General features: G+C 41.6%; 1 protein-coding gene and 1 long non-coding RNA gene across 6 annotated transcripts in view; one reads left to right on the top strand and one right to left on the bottom strand.

Moving 5' to 3' along the window:
- Window positions 1-216: 216 nt before the first annotated feature.
- Window positions 217-5,809, bottom strand: LOC129641674 (uncharacterized). 4 transcript variants are annotated; one of them, XR_008709394.1, is made up of 4 exons: window positions 5,680-5,777; window positions 4,262-4,390; window positions 1,522-1,593; window positions 217-347 (listed from the first exon to the last, which is right to left on the bottom strand). It is a non-coding gene; the product is annotated as an uncharacterized LOC129641674 (long non-coding RNA). The 4 variants fall into 4 exon arrangements; XR_008709395.1 differs by lacking the exon at window positions 5,680-5,777 and adding an exon at window positions 2,255-2,320 and having other exon boundaries at window positions 4,262-4,824; XR_008709392.1 differs by lacking the exon at window positions 4,262-4,390 and having other exon boundaries at window positions 5,680-5,809.
- A 120-nt stretch (window positions 5,810-5,929) lies between these two features.
- Window positions 5,930-17,164, top strand: part of ADAMTS20 (ADAM metallopeptidase with thrombospondin type 1 motif 20) — a 203,690-nt gene continuing 192,455 nt past the window's right edge. Inside the window, exons 1-2 of one of the 2 annotated variants that reach the window (XM_055581264.1) lie at window positions 5,930-6,331; window positions 6,909-7,270. In XM_055581264.1, coding sequence (XP_055437239.1) covers window positions 6,241-6,331; window positions 6,909-7,270 — 453 coding nt within the window. In that variant the 5' untranslated portion in view covers window positions 5,930-6,240. Of the gene's footprint in view, window positions 6,332-6,908; window positions 7,271-17,164 lie in introns of those variants that run through there. The other variant, XM_055581273.1, reaches the window with a different exon arrangement.

Genomic DNA, 17,164 nt, shown 5'->3' with positions numbered 1-17,164 from the left:
TTAAAGGAGAAGAAGGAAAAAAAAATTTGAAAAAATAATGGCTCCCAAGTTAGCACATTTGATGAAAATGATAAACTTGCAGTCCCCCAAATTCAATGAACTCCAAAAACAAGACACATGAAAAAAATCGCCTCAGGGTACACCATAAACAATTCACACAACAATAGTGATCAAGAGAGAAGATCATAAAAACAGTCATTACAAAGATACCCCATATACAGAGGATAAGGATGACATATCTTTATTGGCAAAACACTCAAGGAAGAAGACAATAGGTCAAAATCTTTAAATTATGAAAGTGAAAGTGAAGTTGCTCAGTCGTGTCCGACTCTTCGCGACCCCATGGACTGAAAGAGAAAGAAAAAAAAAACCTCAACTGAGACTACTATTCCCAGAAAAAAAGAAGAAAATAGGAAACAAATAGCAGGATAATAGAGTTGAATGTAAACATTAATTATATTAAGTATAAATGGCATAAATATCATAATTAAAAGAAAGATGATAAGATTGGCTGATCAGTTCAGTACAGCTCACTTGCTTAGTTGTATCTGACTCTTTGTGCCCCCATGGACTGCAGCACGCCAGGCCTCCCTGTATGTCACCAACTCCTGGAGTTTACTAAAACTCATGTCCATTGAGTTGGTGATGCCATCCAACCATCTCATCCTCTGTCGTTCCCTTCTCCTCCCACCTTCAATCTTTCCCAGCATCAGGGTCTTTTCAAATGAGTCAGATCTTTGCATCAGGTGGTCAAAGTATTGGAGTTCCAGCTTCAGCATCAGTCCTTCCAATGAATATTCAGGACTGATTTCCTTTAGGATGGACTGGTTGGATCTCCTTGGAGTCCAAGGGACTCTCAAGAGTCTTCTCCAACACCACAGTTCAAAAGCATCAATTCTTCTGTGCTCAGCTTTCTTTATAAGTTCAACTCTCACATCCATACATGACTACTGGAAAAACCATAGCCTTGACTAGATGGACCTTTGTTGGCAAAATAAAGTCTCAGTTTTTTAATATGCTGTCTTGGTTGGTCATAACTTCTTCCAAGGAGTAAGAGCCTTTTAATTTCATGGCTGCAGTCACCATCTGCAGTGATTTTGGAGCCCCCCAAAATAAATCTGTCACTATGTCCACTGTTTTCCCATCTATTTGTAATGAAGTGATAGGACCAGATGCCATGATCTTAGTTTTCTGAATGTTGAGTTTCAAGCCAATTTTTTCACTCTCCTCTTTCACTTTCATTAAGAGGCTCTTTAGTTCTTCTTCACTTTCTGCCATAAGGGTGGTGTCATCTGTGTATCTGAGGTTATTGATATTTCTCCCTGAAATCTTGATTCCAGCCTGTGATTCATCCAGCCCAGTGTTTCTCATGATATATTCTGCATATAAGTTAAATAAGCAGGGTGACAATATACAGCCTTGACATCCTCCTTTCCCTATTTGGAACCAGTCTTTTGTAAGATTGGCTGATAATTTTCCCTAATTCTCCTAGGTTATAGAAATTTTAATATTGGTACTTACACTGCATTTGGTGATGAAGGATACTTCCTCAAACAGTCTGTTTATAGTTCTTCTTCACGTGATGCTTATAATCTAGTATTGTTTTCAGAAAAGTAAATAGACAATTAGAACATAGTGTAATAATTCCTTGGGAAGTGGAGCTTGGTTTTTTTCTATATACCTGTATATGAATACTGCAAATAACAAGGGTTAAAAGTTATTAATTCAATGGCCACAGCTTGTACTATTTTAACTATAATAATGAAAAATTTCCAGATCTGCTACAACATATAAAGAGTTTCTACTAAACAATTGGTCATTTATAATTAAAAAATTAAACAGAAACTATGGGGGTCTCTTGGCAAACCCATTTTCTGTGCATTTACCAATTTCCAACTCTCTTCCCCTGTTAGGTCAGTGGTTCTCAACTGGGGCCAATTTGTTTCCCTGGGGGCACATTTGACAATGTCTAGAAATATTTGGGGTTCTCGTAACAGGAGTGAGGTACTCCTGGTATTGAATGCGTAGAGGGCAAGTATATTGATAAACATTCTAAAATGTACAGGGCAGCAACTCTATAACAAAGACTCACCCAGCCCAAAAAGTCAATGGTGCCTTAGTTGAGAACCTTGGACCTGAGTGACCATTCATCCCAGTTTGCTCAGCACATCCCGTTTTCACATTGAAAGTCTTGCATGTCAGAAAACCCTCCAGTTTTAGGTAAACAGTGAAGAATGATAAACCTAAATCCTACCTACTAATACTAGAAAAGCAGTCTGTATTCATTTAGTTGTTTCTTTTGGCATGAATGCTCAGTGTCCTATTGTAACATAATAAAAATCATAGTCAGCATGAACATACATTAAGCACATATTTTGTTGAATATTATGCCAAATACGTTACCTCTTTTAGTCACCTTAACAATTGCTTGAGATAACTATCATTGTCTCTATTTTACAGTTGATAAAGAGTAGGCTTATAGAGTTTGAATATGTTCTTAAACTTTACACAGCTGGTCATGGTCAAATTCAGATGATAAAGCAAGGTCTATTTTTTTTTTTTTTGCTTAATTTTTTATTTTTTTAAAATTTTATTTTATTTAACTTTACAATATTGTATTGGTTTTGCCATATATCAAAATGAATCTGTCACAGGTATACATGTGTTCCCCATCTTAAACCCTCTTCCCTCCCCCCTCCCCATACCATCCCTCTGGGTCGTCCCAGTGCACCAGCCCCAAGCATCCAGTATCGTGCATCGAACCTGGATTGGCGACTCGTTTCATACATGATATTATACATATTTCAATGCCATTCTCCCAAATCATCCCACGCTCTCCCTCTCCCACAGAGTCCAAAAGACTGTTCAAAAAAAAAAAAAAAAAGCAAGGTCTATCTTGAGTATAGTGCACATATATCCTTGCTTTGAAAGATTGGAATTACTTCTTCCACACTGTGCTAATATCATAACATAGCTTGTATTTATAATGATAATTGTTGGCATTACAAATCAAACAATACATTTGATATAATTATGGCTTTGTTTTCCAAGTTGTTGCTGCTTATGACTGTGCTGCATGAGATTTCAGCTAGCATGAAGAATATAGCCTTCTCTTAAAAAGTATGGATTTTATATAGAACAGTCTTATGGACTCTGTGGGAGAAGGAGAGGGTGGGAAGATTTGGGAGAATGGCATTGAAACATGTAAAATATCATGTATGAAATGAGTTGCCGGTCCAGGGTCCAGGTTCAATGCACGATAATGGATGCTTGGGGCTAGTGCACTGGGACGACCCAGAGGGATGGTATGGGGAGGGAGGAGGGAGGAAGGTTCAGGATGGGGAACACAGGTATACCTGTGGCGGATTCATTTTGATATTTGGCAAAACTAATACAATTATGTAAAGTTTAAAAAAAAAAAGTATGGATTTTGAAACCAAAGAGATTTGAGTCTAACTTGATATGTGATCTGGGTTGAATTACCTAATTTCTCTAAGTCTCATGGGGGGAAATGCATAAATAAATAAAGTAACCTTTCTAAAGTCCTTTGTATAGTGCTTGGTATGTCAAAGGAATTCCGTAAGTGGTAGATATAATTGTCCATGTGGAGAAATGTTTGATTTAGATGGCAGAGATTAGTTTATTCATGACATTTTCACCGGTAGGAAAGGAAAAAGGAAGAGAGATAAACAATGCGAGATAATAAAGAGAGATAAGTAAATGTTGTCATATTCATCACAACAGTTCTAGTCTGGAATAATGAAAAAACTCTGGTGTCAGGGTTTTTAGAAATCCAGTGAGCTACTTAGATATTGTGTAACATTTATCTTTTATAAAAGGAAAGAAACAATGCTCTTTACTAAACACTGTGCAGATTATAATGACATACAATACATATCCTGTATATCTTCCTGCTTCTTTAAAACAAGAAAAAACAGTTCTGTTCTTAGGACATTGTTTCCAAAAAGTTAAAGCAGATCAAAAAAAATCAAATGCTCCACTGCAAATACTACTTTGAATGACAAACATTCTGTGATGAAAATGAAATATCTATTTTGCCTGCAATTGGCAGTCATAGTCAGTTAAACAGGTGCAGTTCTATTTTCTGTTATTTGTATGAAGGTAGGCAGGGACGGGGGAGCCTGGTGGGCTGCTGTCTCTGGGGTCTCACAGAGTTGGACACAACTGAAGCGACTTAGCAGCAGCAGCAGCAGGCACGACACCTGGGCTTCCCAGGCGGCACTAGTGATGAAGAACCTACCTGCCAATGCAGGAGATGTAAGAGATGCAGATTTGATCCCAGGGTTGGAAAGACTCCCTGGCAGAGGGCCTGACAATCCACTCCAGTATTCTTTCTTGGAGAATCCCATGGACAGAGGAACCTGGTGGGCTACAGTCCATAGGGTTGCACAGAGTCATATGACTGAAGTGATTTAGCATGCACACACAGGCATGGCTCCTAAGGTAACGATGCATTCAGAGCTGCAGGGCAATTGGAATGACTCTAAATTACAGTATACTGAAGGTAACCACCAAATAGTTGTGGATCAAATCCATTTTTGCTTTGTTTAGAGTAACAGTAGGATTAATTTAGAAAAACACTATAAGAAGTCTGTAATTCTGTGATGAATACAAATGACATTTGTGAGCACGGGGTAGATGAGAAGGGGATGGATTGTGGAAGAATTACCATTATCAAGCTGGGTAATTTCCTTGGCAAAAGTAAGAAAATCTTCCTTGGACAAGACTTCCACATTTGTGGTGAACAGATGGACCAAGGGCATGAAACAGAGGCTTGTTATGAGAGGTCAACTCAGAGTGAACAGTATTTTCATTGTTGAGAGCTCAGAGGAGAAAGGACAGCCAGGGACTAAATTGAGAGTGTATTTCTTTATGTTTGTGAAGATTTATTCATCTAATTCCTTTATTTTTTATACTCATACTTTTTCTCTCCCTTAGTTGGATTTGGAGAATATCTGACCACTTCCTGTTCTTTTTTTTTTTCATATTGGTTATTGAGAGGAGCAATATGGAATCTGTAAATTAAACAGGTGGATTTGGGTAATGAGAAAGGAGTTCTGAAATGATGATACTTTTTGCTGCCACTGAGTTTTATCCAACTTAACAAACCACAAGATGACACAACTGGATTCAGAGCTACAATAAAGGCTGAGGAAGATAACTGTGAATACATGAGGCTATTTGGGTATTATAAACAAAGGGCATATGAATACTGTGAAACTACCCGCAGAAAGTCTCCTAAAAACAACCCACAGACAGGGGTAGATCCAAATTTTGTGGTGGCTGATATTTACATAATTTGGTGAGGCCCTTTATGCAAAATTAGGTACAAAAAATGAACACTGAAATGAAAAAAAAAAATACGATGACTACTCTAACTTTGGAGACTGCGCTCCTTTTTTGTTGTTGAATTTCTTTAGGTGATTGTCAGAAATTCTCCCCCAGAAGTTTGCTGATTGCTGAAACTCTCAACAACTCCTCGGGTGCACAAGGGGCCCTGCAAATGAGGCCTGGCCATTAAGCATCATTGGTAGCATCTTCTGCCTATGAAAATTTCCCGCTGTAGTTTACTTTATCTTGTTTGAGAAACCTAACATTACCACCTATCCCCTATCTGGACCTCGGCCGCGCAACTTGAGTCCTAGGTTTTACGGGTACCTGGATGGTGTCCAATTGGGCCTCGGGCGACTCACCACGCTGCACGCCCACAGCGGGAGCCCTCAGGGACCGCACTCCGCGTGCGGCTGGGAGCTGGGGGCGGGCCGCTCGCTGGAGGGCGAACCCGGGCCGCGCCTCCCGCTGATTGGCCCGGCTCGGGCCCTGGGGGCGGGCTCTCCCCCGCGCTAGCCGGGCTCGGGGTGGCTATCTTGGCACCGTTCCTGCTAGGTCGGCTTGCTTCCTCGCGCTGGGCTGGACTGGTGTAGACGGCTTCTGAGGGCGGTGCGGGCGCAGGAAGCGAAGCGAGGCTGCCGAGAGCGAGCCGGGGGCTGCGGGGCTGCAGTGAGATGAAGCAGCGGCTCAGGGAGCGAAGACTGGCAGTGTGGCGCGACGGGCCGGCCGGGGGCCGAGGCTGCTGCTCCGGAGGCTGCTGAGTCGCCGCGGCGGCCGGCGCGGAGAGCGACAGGCGAGAGGCAGGAGAGGCAGCGGAGCGCTGGGAAGCCGGCGGGGCGGCGGGCGGCTCGAGTTGGCCTCCCCGGTCGGGATCCCCCCGGTGGAACCATGCGGGTGGTCAAGTGGCTGACGGGGCTGCTCTACCAGCTCTCGCTCTTCATCACCAGGTCTTGGGAAGTTCACTTCCACCCCAGGCAGGGTAAGGTCACCGCGGGGCGACTTCAGGAGCGAGGTGGGGCGCGGGCCAGAGGGGGTGGGAGGACGGAGGCGGGGGAGCGACTCTGTCCTTTGGGGGACCGTAGCCCTGCCGGGGCTCTCGGAACTCCGGGATCCGTCAGCTCGAAGCATCCCCGGAGGTTGCGGCTATGCGGGGTTTCTAGGAATCGCGCGCGCAGGGACCACGTCTCCCTTCGGGGACCACGCGGCGGGAGCGCGAGGGGCAGGATGGCGAGGGCGCCAGCGGGCACGAGTTGGCGGCCACAGGGAGGAGAAGAGGGACGCGGGAAGGAGGTGGTTGCTGAGGACCCTGAATGTCAGAGTCCGTTCTTGGGGAGGGTGGAGAGAATCGGGGGTGTGGGAAAGCAGGCAGGCACACTCACAGAGCGCACGTGTGTGTATGCGCGCGCGCTGGCCAGCGTGTGTCCATTTGTCGCGCCCGGCCGGGGATATGGGGACCTGGGGCCTCGGCGCTTTGGAAAGGAACTCTGGTTGATGGAGTTCGAGGCTGGGAAGTTGGAAACGGGTGGGGCTCAATGGCCGTATCGCTGTGATTGCAGAAGCCTTAGTGAGGACACTGGCCTCCTACGAAGTGGTGACCCCCGCGCGGGTCAATGAGTTCGGTGAAGTATTCCCACAGAGCCACCACTTCAGCCGGAGGAAGCGCAGCTCGGAGACTCTGGAGCCCACACCGTTCAGAACCCACTACCGAATCCGCGCCTACGGGCAGCTCTTCCAGCTGAACCTGAGCGCCGACGCGGCCTTCCTGGCTGCGGGATACACCGAGGTGCACTTAGGGACTTCTGCGCACCCGGCGGAGGAGCGCAGCGCGGCGCCCCCAGACCTACGCCACTGCTTCTACCGCGGCCAGGTCAATGCTCGCGAGGATCATACAGCGGTCTTCAGCCTCTGTGGAGGCTTGGTAAGCTCCCTCCGGTCCCTTAGCGTTTTCTTGGGATCCAGTTCAGTAAGCCGGGTATTGGCTTTTCCTGAGTGCGCGGTTGGGGGACCCAAGCGATCAGAGTGCGCCACCAGAGGGGTTAACACCTAGACGAACCCAAGCCAGAGGCCACTCCTTCCTGCAAGGGGAGAGGGGTGTGGAGGATCAGCCTGTCCCTCCCTGCTGGGCAAAACTGACCCTCTTTTGCAAAGCTGTGAGAAAAAGTGTCAGATGCTGAGCTAGTCGGGGAGGCAGGCAGGGCTCTTTGCCCTTACGTGAAGTGCGGTTTCCAGCAGGAGGGCAGGCCCTTACATTTACACATCCATGCTGGACTCTGTTGAGGCCAGCACCTCTGAATTTACTTAAATATGTTCTTTGAATGAAGAGTGATAGAAGAAAAAGAGAATGAATATAGGGTTTGAAAGGAGTTGGTTTTTTTTTTGGCTAGTGTGGGGATAATCATTAATCTGTGAATTACAGGATAGGGAAAAAGTTGAAAGTGTCTGTTTAAAATGTTCACTTAAAAATGTAGAGCATCTACAAAGATCTGGTGCCAACAAATGAGAAATGATTATCAGAATGACAAGAGTAAAAGATGTGGATTTTGTAAAAATCTCATTGTAGAGAGAGGAAATAAAATGAAATATTGGATTCTGTGTTTTATTTGTTTTTCTCCTTCTAAAACAGAGGTTCTAAACCTCTTTTTTTCCCCCATCAACTTTTTCAGCATTCTAGGGGAAACTCAGGACCTCCTGTCAGTGTAATTTTACTGTGCAAAATAGCATACATGTTCTTTAATTGGCTTTCTTTTAAATACTAACAATAATCAAAATGTTATAAGTATATAATTTGTGATGTCATAATACTTCCTTCTTTATTAATGCATTAAATAATATCTGTTGGGGAGAAGACTACTTACATACTTTTGTGGTGGTAATGAGAATAAATAATCCAGATCATTTCATATTGCATTATGTTAGTGTTGAAGTAGCTATTATTTTGGGGCTTCCCTGGTGGCTCAGTGGTAAAGATTCCACCTCCAATACAAGAGACACAGGAGATGAGGGTTCGATCCTTGGGTTGAAAAGATTCCCTGGAGAAGGGCATGGCAACCCATTCCAGTATTCTTGCCTGGAGAATCCATGGACAGAGGAGCCTGGAGGACTATAGTTCATGAGGTTACAAAGGGTCAGACACGTCTGAAGCAACTGAGCACAAATGCACAACTATTCTTTTGTTGCTAACAAAGTCACAATGACTGTAGTTTTACCTGCAATCATAATTGAAGGAAATGTTAGGTATCAGAGGTTAGGGAAAATAAAGATGTAACACTTTTTTATCCAAGTTCACAGAACCTGTAGTTGTGAACGCTTAATGTTAAAACACACATGAACTTACTTCATGTAAGTTAGTGTTCAAGAAGAGGACACTAATAATTTGGCTACAGGATTCTCTCCAAGTATTCTGGCTTTTGTTGGTCAAAATTTAGAAGAGTTTCAGAACATCAACATCATTTACTTTTTGATGAAGTAGAAAATTGATAACAGTTCCCTCTAGGCAAAATATAATACTTCCTTCCAGGGTAATTGATGTAAGATGTCTTTCTGGGTGTGAGTATTGGTCATTACTAAGTAGATTTGGAATGTCTCTTTGTTCTTTTCCCTGCTATTGTCGTGTATATATATATATCAAGATATTACATATATATATCTATATATATCTATAAAATTATTATTTTGATTTATACATACAATGAATGCCTTGGACAATTTTCTTTCCTGCTATAGATAAATATAAAATTCAACATCAGAATGGCAGAAACATGCTAATATTTACACAGTCATCTACACATAAAAGGAAAGAAAAATATTCTCTTTTCTAGAAACTTTCAAAATGTTTAGTTTGTCTGGACAATTCTAGATTTACTACCACAAATTTGCCACGGTCAGTATGTTTTCTTGATTTAGTATTTAAGGCATGGAAAAAAGTCCAGATGGGAAACGTTGTTAGGAATGATGTTTCTGCTTATGTTGATTCATAATGTTGGTGTAGTTCAAATTATTTTTCAGCATCTCCTTTTTGAAAATGTTTTTAAGTCTTAACAGAAGTTCATCCTTTCCTATCACTTCATCAATTTGGACATAGTTGTCCATTTATCCTGCGTTATTAATTTGATTTATGTATGTACTTTGCTTTTGATAGACTTATTGATATTATCAGAGTTTAATTTGATTTAACATTTAAAAACATATTTTTCATACTTACATAAATCAGCTTTATCTCACTTTCTTTGTATGTGTAAGTCTGTGTTGAAGACATCAGTCATGGCAGAGATAGAAAATTTCCAGTAACACAGCAAATAACTAGAGGTACCAGGATCTAAAAATCTTTTAGAAGTGTGATGAGGACCAATTACAAGTCTGAATAATGAGATTAGTGACATTTCTTTAATTTTCTTCACTTATGATATTAGTACTAGAACAGATATTAGCTATTATTTTGGGCTTCCCTTGTATACCAGCTGGTATAGAATCCACCTGCAATGTTAGAGACTGGGGTTCAATCCCTTGGTTGGGAAGATCCCTTGGAGAATGGAAAGGCTACCCACTCCAGTATTCTGGCCCGGAGAATTCCACACACTGTATAGCCCATGGCGTAACAAAGAGTCAGACACGACGCCTGAGCAGCTTTCACTTTATGATTGTTTTATTTCTACTTTGACTCGCTCCTTAGAACTCTTTGAAATAATAGTTCCATCAGGTGGCAGAATTTCTGGTAGGCTTTAGAGTCCGTTTGTTGTAACACTAGATTTCTTTTTTAAATCTCAGATTAGTCTTTAGATCCAGATAAAGTTGCATTACCCACAACCTGAACCAGCTGAGTTTTTGCAGATCCACCTTGATGCAATGCCCAGGTTGTCAGTAATGCTCACCTACAGCCCTGCTCCTGCTTGTTTCTCAGCTCATCTTTGTGACTTTGTATATGTGCTGCTGTAATAATCCAGCTTTGATCTCTGTCCGTCCATTAATAGCTAAATTTGAGATTTACTGAAGGATATTTAGAGCAAGTCTTACTGAGGTTCTCTTTTTCTGGTTGCTCCTTGCTTTTAGTTTTGCTTTTAATCATGAGTAGATGTTGTACTTAGTCAAATGGTTTTTCCAAATATCTTAAATGAGTGTGAGACTTCCTAATTTTTCTTTTTTCCGTTAATGTTCATTATCTTGAACATTGCTGGATTCAGGCAAATGTTGACCATTGATGAAAATGACCTTATACAGGGCCATAAAGTGTTCTGAGGCCTTTGTATTGCTTGAGAGGAGGGTGGGGAATTCATATGTGTCCTCCAGTTCCTCTGGCCTCCAGTGTCTTTTGTGCCTTGGTCTCTCTGCATTTTTCTGGCACCAGCAGCTATATTCTGAGCCTGATGGCTTTTCTTTGTTCAGTTGGATTTCACTGACTCATTCCCTCGTGGGTTCTCCCTAGTGCTGTGTGTCCCTCTGAGTTCTGGCTGCAACACCTGTTTGATTTCTTGTCTGCCCGATGCATTGTGCAGCCCTCGACACAGGGTCACTTAACTCCTGTGCAGTGCTGTCCCCATGTAAGGTGGTTTGGTGACGCCATTGGTAATCTTCCAGACCCCACTAAGGTTCTGAGACCCTCCAGGGCATGGGGACTTGATTCCTCCCCTTGCCAGACTCTGCCCTGCCTCTTAGTTCAGTGTGTGTGTGAGAGGGCCTTGCAGAGAGAAATCCCTTCCCTGAATCCTGTGTAGCATGCTGAAGCACTTATCTTGGCAGTCCCCCTAGAGCATCTAACTCGCCTTCTGCTTCCAGACCTTAACCCCCAGTGAAAGAGTCATCGCACACACTTCCTTCCAACTGTTTCCTTTGCACCCATCCTTCTTTTCTTCCTGGAATCCACTAAGTTCTCCTTTCATGTCTCATTCATCACTTGACTTGTTCCCCTTCCATCTTCTCACTTGCAGTAGCATCTGTCCTTCCTTTCTCTGGTATCTGCTGAGGAACTTGACTTTTAGAGGAAAGGAATAAAAAACAAATTACTATTTTCCAAACATTTCTGAGCATACAGCCTTTAAAAAAATTGACACCTCAACATATTTATTGATTCCTTTTAGTTGCTAGTGTTGCAACTCAGATATATGAACTAAAGCTTTCTTTTAATTTCTATTCAGCTATATTTTTCCTACTTCTGGAAGTCTTAGGTTTTACCTGTTTTTCCCTTTCACTAAACCACTGAACCATAACTTGTATTGTTTAGTTTTCTTAAGTGTTTTAAGACACTTTAAGTGTCTTAAGAACCAGAAGGGGCTATGAGTCTGCCAGAAATTTTCTTTGTTTCATGTGGGTATAACTTTTGCTTTTCTAACCTTACCTTCCCTGTAATTTTTCTTTCTCATAAGTATTTATCACATGCTCAAACATTTCTGATTATTTTTATGTTTCTAAAATCTATAGTAGATATGAAAATACAGCCAAATCATAAAGTTACCTATAAGCAATATAATGGCTAATCAAACTCTGTTTTTGGTTCATTGATAAAGTCACAGACTATATAGTTAAATCAGGCCTTAATACCCCTAGATTCAACTACAGACTTTTTTTTATGGTCATATTATCTATCTTCTCATAATGTTGATAGGCAGTTGCCAAAGTAGAGGTCAGTATTCCATAAGATATAATATTGGGGGCATATCCTTGTCAGGATGGCATGTGTAAATTGTACAGAGACGTTCCCGACAACCCCTGTCTCTCAGCTCTCTTACATTACCTGGTGGGTTCCCTTCTTCCAAAGGCCCTCAGGGACTAACCCGACTGCCTAGACAATTAACTTCACTGTTTCTTGGTGGGATTTGAAGCAATGCAGTCTTTTTGGTTGAAAGAAACAGTTTCCAGATGTCATAAAACCAGACGTTGCATCTGGCTTTTACAGTATTCTCACGGAGTAGCTTGCAGTGTCTGTGTGCACTTTTTTGAAGTTTCTCATGTGAACCATTCTGCAGCATGTCAGACACTAATGCCCTCTGATGACTGATTATTGAGGTGCTCTAGTAACTCCTTGTTCAGACAGGAAATAACTGCATGGAAACCATCAATAGTGTCTTTACTGTTTTTTTGTCTTCTTGTAAAACTTTTATTTTCTAAACTTTCTATTTGCTCAGAAGTCCTATAGCCTTAGATCATTACACATGCTAGTCTGTATTTTTTGTTGGTAAAATTCACAAGGACCCCTTTTATTTATTCCCATACTCAGTTAAATAAACAACACTAAGGAGACTTTCTTATGCCTCCGCCTTTAACATTGTAGTGTTAGCCTAGGTCCTCAGATGGCAAGGTGGGGTTAACTGTGCAAAGAGTTTATTTAGGGGAAGTGTCTCTGTTAGAGAAAAGGAGAGAGCAGTGGAGTCTGAAACCGGTGAAGAGAGGATGACAGTGTTGGGTAGAAGTACCCCAGGCTGCAGGGCAGTCTAAGCAAGGTTCCGCAAAGCTCCCCCTCAAAACTGTTTGTCCTTCAGAGGAATCCCTTGCCTCCTGAGAGAAAGTTTCCTCTTCATAGCCAGGCCACACTTGGTTACTGACTGAGTGGTGCATGGGAGATACTGCTGGGGCACGAGCACGATGGATTTCAAAGCCTACTGTGGGAGTCCTTAGCTAATTATGCTCAGCCTTCTCAGGGCCACCACACAGTGACGTCAGGCACACACACACACACGCATACACACATCCATTCAATGAAATAGTCTGTTAAATGCTGTTAACAGAGGAGTACAAGAAGTGCTGGGTGAACTTTGAGACACGTGCGAGTAAGAGTGTTATGACACCTAGGCTGTAGGAGGCTTCTCAGCTGGACTTTGAGGGACGACTAAACACTTGGGGATGTGAAAATTCAAGGGCTTCTTGTGGGTCTCAGGTGCTGAAACGTAGCGTGGCTTGTGGAGTAAGGGAGAAAATTAAGGTTAAGTTCAGATGAAGGCTTGAAATGTATTATGAGAGCGTGAGGGCTTAAACTGTAGGTGGTATGTTAGTCTGATGTGTTAGGAGTGGTCTCCCCTTATGCACATTGTGCAGGGGCAGAGGAGGCGCTGAGAAGACCGCCGTTGTGGAAGGACGACCCCTGTATGGGGAGGGGAGGGGAGCAGCTGGAAGTAATGTGGTTCCAGCGGCAAGAAGAGTGGGTCCCTGTGGGCAGGGCACATGGAGACCAGTGTTTCTCAGCTGGGGCAGTTTTGTCCCCTAGAGAACATTGGCAGTGTCTGGGGAAACTTTTGATGTCACAGCTGTGCAGGGCCAGGGGAAGCTAGTGGCATCCAGTGCGTAGAGGCCAGATATGTTGCCAAACATCCCACGATGCCCAGAACAATGAAGCATACCAAAATGTCAATGGTGCTGAAGTTACGCAACCTTGTAGGGGACCTATTAGAATTTTGGACCAGAAGAGCAGTCAAAATATGGTTCTAATGACTCATGACTTAAACGACTGAGTGATCCTGTAGCCATTAACCAAGAAAGTCAATACCAGGAGGAGGTGGCAAGAAAGAGATACTTATTCTAGAAATATTTGTTTGATTTTACCACAGATATATTTTAATCTTCAGAAGGATTTGAGTTCATATTTACTCTTCTCTTTGTCTAGAATGTCCTTTTCCTAAAACTCCTACTCATCTTACTAGAGCCATCCTGAGCCTTCCTTTCTTTGCCCTGACCTTCTCTAGGAAGAGCTGACCAGCCCTACCTTCATTCCACCACCAGACTTTATATACATCCTATATGGAATTGTGGTTATTTGTCCATGTTTCTGTCATTTATAGATTTTAAGTAAGAGAATGATAGTCCTGTTTACTTTAGCACCCAGTATAGCATATAGAAACGTTCAGTACTTGAATGAATGATCTAAAGCAACTTTTATTTATATGTTCCAAGTAATTAGGTTAACTCTTTTCTGGAATTCAGTGCAAGAAAATTATTTTATCAATTTTAGTTGAAATAATTTTATCAATTTTAGTTGAAATAAAAAATTTTATCAATTTTAGTTGGACATATTAAAAATTTTTTTTCATATAGGTTGAATCTTTTTCAGATGTCCAAGTTAGTTGTGTTCCATTTATTACTTCATTTATATGGCTTGGAGAAGGAAATGGCAAACCACTCCAGTATCTTTGCCTGGAAAATCCCATGGACAGAGGAGCCTGATGGGTTGCAGTCCACGGGGTCACAAAAAGTCGGGCTTGACTGAAAGACTAACACTTATATGGGCTTACACTGAACCTTTGTTACTTGTGGCTGTATTTCTGTTTATCTTGTAACTGCTGTTTCCCATAAAATAATGTTAATTAAGCTGTCCATTTCATACTAATATTTAGAGGAAGAAATAGATCATTCTTTTCAACTGATCCTTATCAGTCCTTATGTACCAGCCACTGTTATATATGACATACAGTCCTGTCCTTATTACAACAGCAGTAAATCTATTAATTAAAAATATTCATGAGTTACATAAATGCTTTATTACCATAGTAACAGAATTGGAAAGGCATACCTAACCTCTTGACTCCCTCAGTCCAAAGGTGACACACACCACTTCTATCTACATTTTGTTGATGAAAACTTATTGCCTGGCTCTGCCTAGATGTCAGGGGCTAGAAAATGAGGGATGGTGCTATGCGCATGAGGAAGAGAGGACAGTAGATTCTGGTGATCACCAACACTTTTCACTGTAGGCTGTTTTTCTGTTCACCAAGTATACCTTTACTTTTCTCTTCTTACACTTCAAACATATTTATATTGTATATAAGGAGACAAGCCTTCAGGGGCACTGTTTCTGCTCATGTGCAGGATCTCTGGGTAATGCACAGTCTTTGCCATAAAGTTCAGATGTGGCTCCTTGTGGTTTAGCAATTACTGAATTAAAAGGTAAATTATCTGCACCACCCCCAACCCAATATACAGCATGGCTGTAATTCAAATTTTAACTTCCTATAGAATGTTGGGGTAGTTCTGAGGGTCTGTAGATTATTCTACAATGAAAGTGTCCAGGGCTTCTTTAGTCTAGGCTCATGTATCTTGGAAAATGTAATCTTGAAAACCCGGTTGACTTCTGATGGGAAGTCAAGTTTTGGTAATTGTTTCAAATTAGTTTCTTGTGATAGTTACCAAAGCCTGAAAGGCATTTACATTAAATCCGTGATTTCCAAGACTCTTCTATGAAGAGAAGCAAAATATTGAATTCTTATCTTTGGTAAACCAAATTCCAACTGTATTAAAGAAGTATTGATAGAATAAACTTCCTGTATATTATAATCATTAGAGAAAAATGTAAAGGGAGATGTAACGAGTGACAAAGATGATATTTGCCTAATAATTGAAGAGTACCATATGTCCGAATAATGGTAAATAAATTGAAAATTTAAAGTGAAACTAGGAAAATATATGCTGTAAATATGACAGATGGTCTGGCAGGTATATGATATGTGTCCTTCTAGCTATTTTATATACGTAATACTTACATATAAATCTTTGTTAAGTAATATTGGCTTTATAATGTTTTGACACTAGATCATGAACATCTTTTCATTATACATCTATGGAGTAGTTCTTAATCATTTCTTATTGTTTTAAATTTATAATTTGTTATAATGGCTTTAGGCCTTACGTCTTCACAGATATTTTAGTCAGAGGTTGGGAGAGACTTTTCTGAGGACCACTACCCAGACTCCACAAGAGTATAGCCATTTCTTTGACAGTTCTCTCCACTTCTAGTGAGTCCACGCGACTTCAAACACATCTCAGTTCCTCCAGGAAAAAGAAATGTTACAGAATTTACTCTTTGTTAGTGATGTCGCTGGGACACAGTTTATATAGCTGAGTCATTTGGCTGCATGAATCTTGGGTAGATGGATCCAGAGTCTGTCTTATATTCTTAATCCTCATGGGTCAGGACATGGTGAGAGCATTGTCTTTTTCGGTGAGTATCAGCAGTATTTCCTCTCATGTTCACACTGGAGATATGGAGTTGTCCTGTGGAGTGGGGAATACAGAATGTTACCGGAAAACTAGCCAATCTGATCACATGGACCACAGCCTCATCTAACTCAATGAAAGTAGGCCAACCGTGTGGGGCCACCCAAGACGGACGGGTCATGGTGGAGAGGTCTGACAGAATGTGGTCCACTGGAGAAGGGAATGGCGAACCACTTCAGTATTCTTCCCTTGAGAACCCCATGAACAGTATGAAAAGGCAAAAAGATAGGATACTAAAAGATGAACTCTCCCAGGTGGTATATGTGCCCAATATGCTACTGGAGATCAGTGCAGAAATAACTTCAGAAAGAATGAAGGGATGGAGCCAAAGCAAAAACAACACCCAGTTGTGGATGTGACTGGTTATAGAAGCAAGGTCCAATGCTGTAAAGAGCAATATTGCATAGGAACCTGGAATGTTAGGTTCATGAATCAAGGCAAACTGGAAGTGGTCAAATAGGAGATGGCAAGAGTGAACGTCGACATTCTAAGAATCAGTGAACTAAAATGGACTGTAATGGGTGAATTTAACTCAGATGACCATTATATCTACCACTGTTGGCATGAATCCCTTAGAAGAAATGGAGTAGCCATCATGGTCAACAAAAGAGTCCGAAATGCAGTATTTGGGCGCAATCTCAAAAACTAGGGAATGATCCCTGTTCGTTTCCAAGGCAAACCATTCAATATCACGGTAATCCAAGTCTATGCCCCAACTAGTAACACTGAAGAAGCTGAAGTTGAATGGTTCTATGAAGACCTACAAGACCTTTTAGAACTAAAACCCAAAAAAGATTTCCTTTTCATTACAGGGGACTGGTATGTAGAAAAATAAAAGTAG

This window comes from Bubalus kerabau, chromosome 1, assembly GCF_029407905.1.
Source record: "Bubalus kerabau isolate K-KA32 ecotype Philippines breed swamp buffalo chromosome 1, PCC_UOA_SB_1v2, whole genome shotgun sequence".
NCBI lineage: Eukaryota > Metazoa > Chordata > Mammalia > Artiodactyla > Bovidae > Bubalus > Bubalus kerabau.
This window is presented reverse-complemented; position numbering and strand designations above follow the sequence as displayed.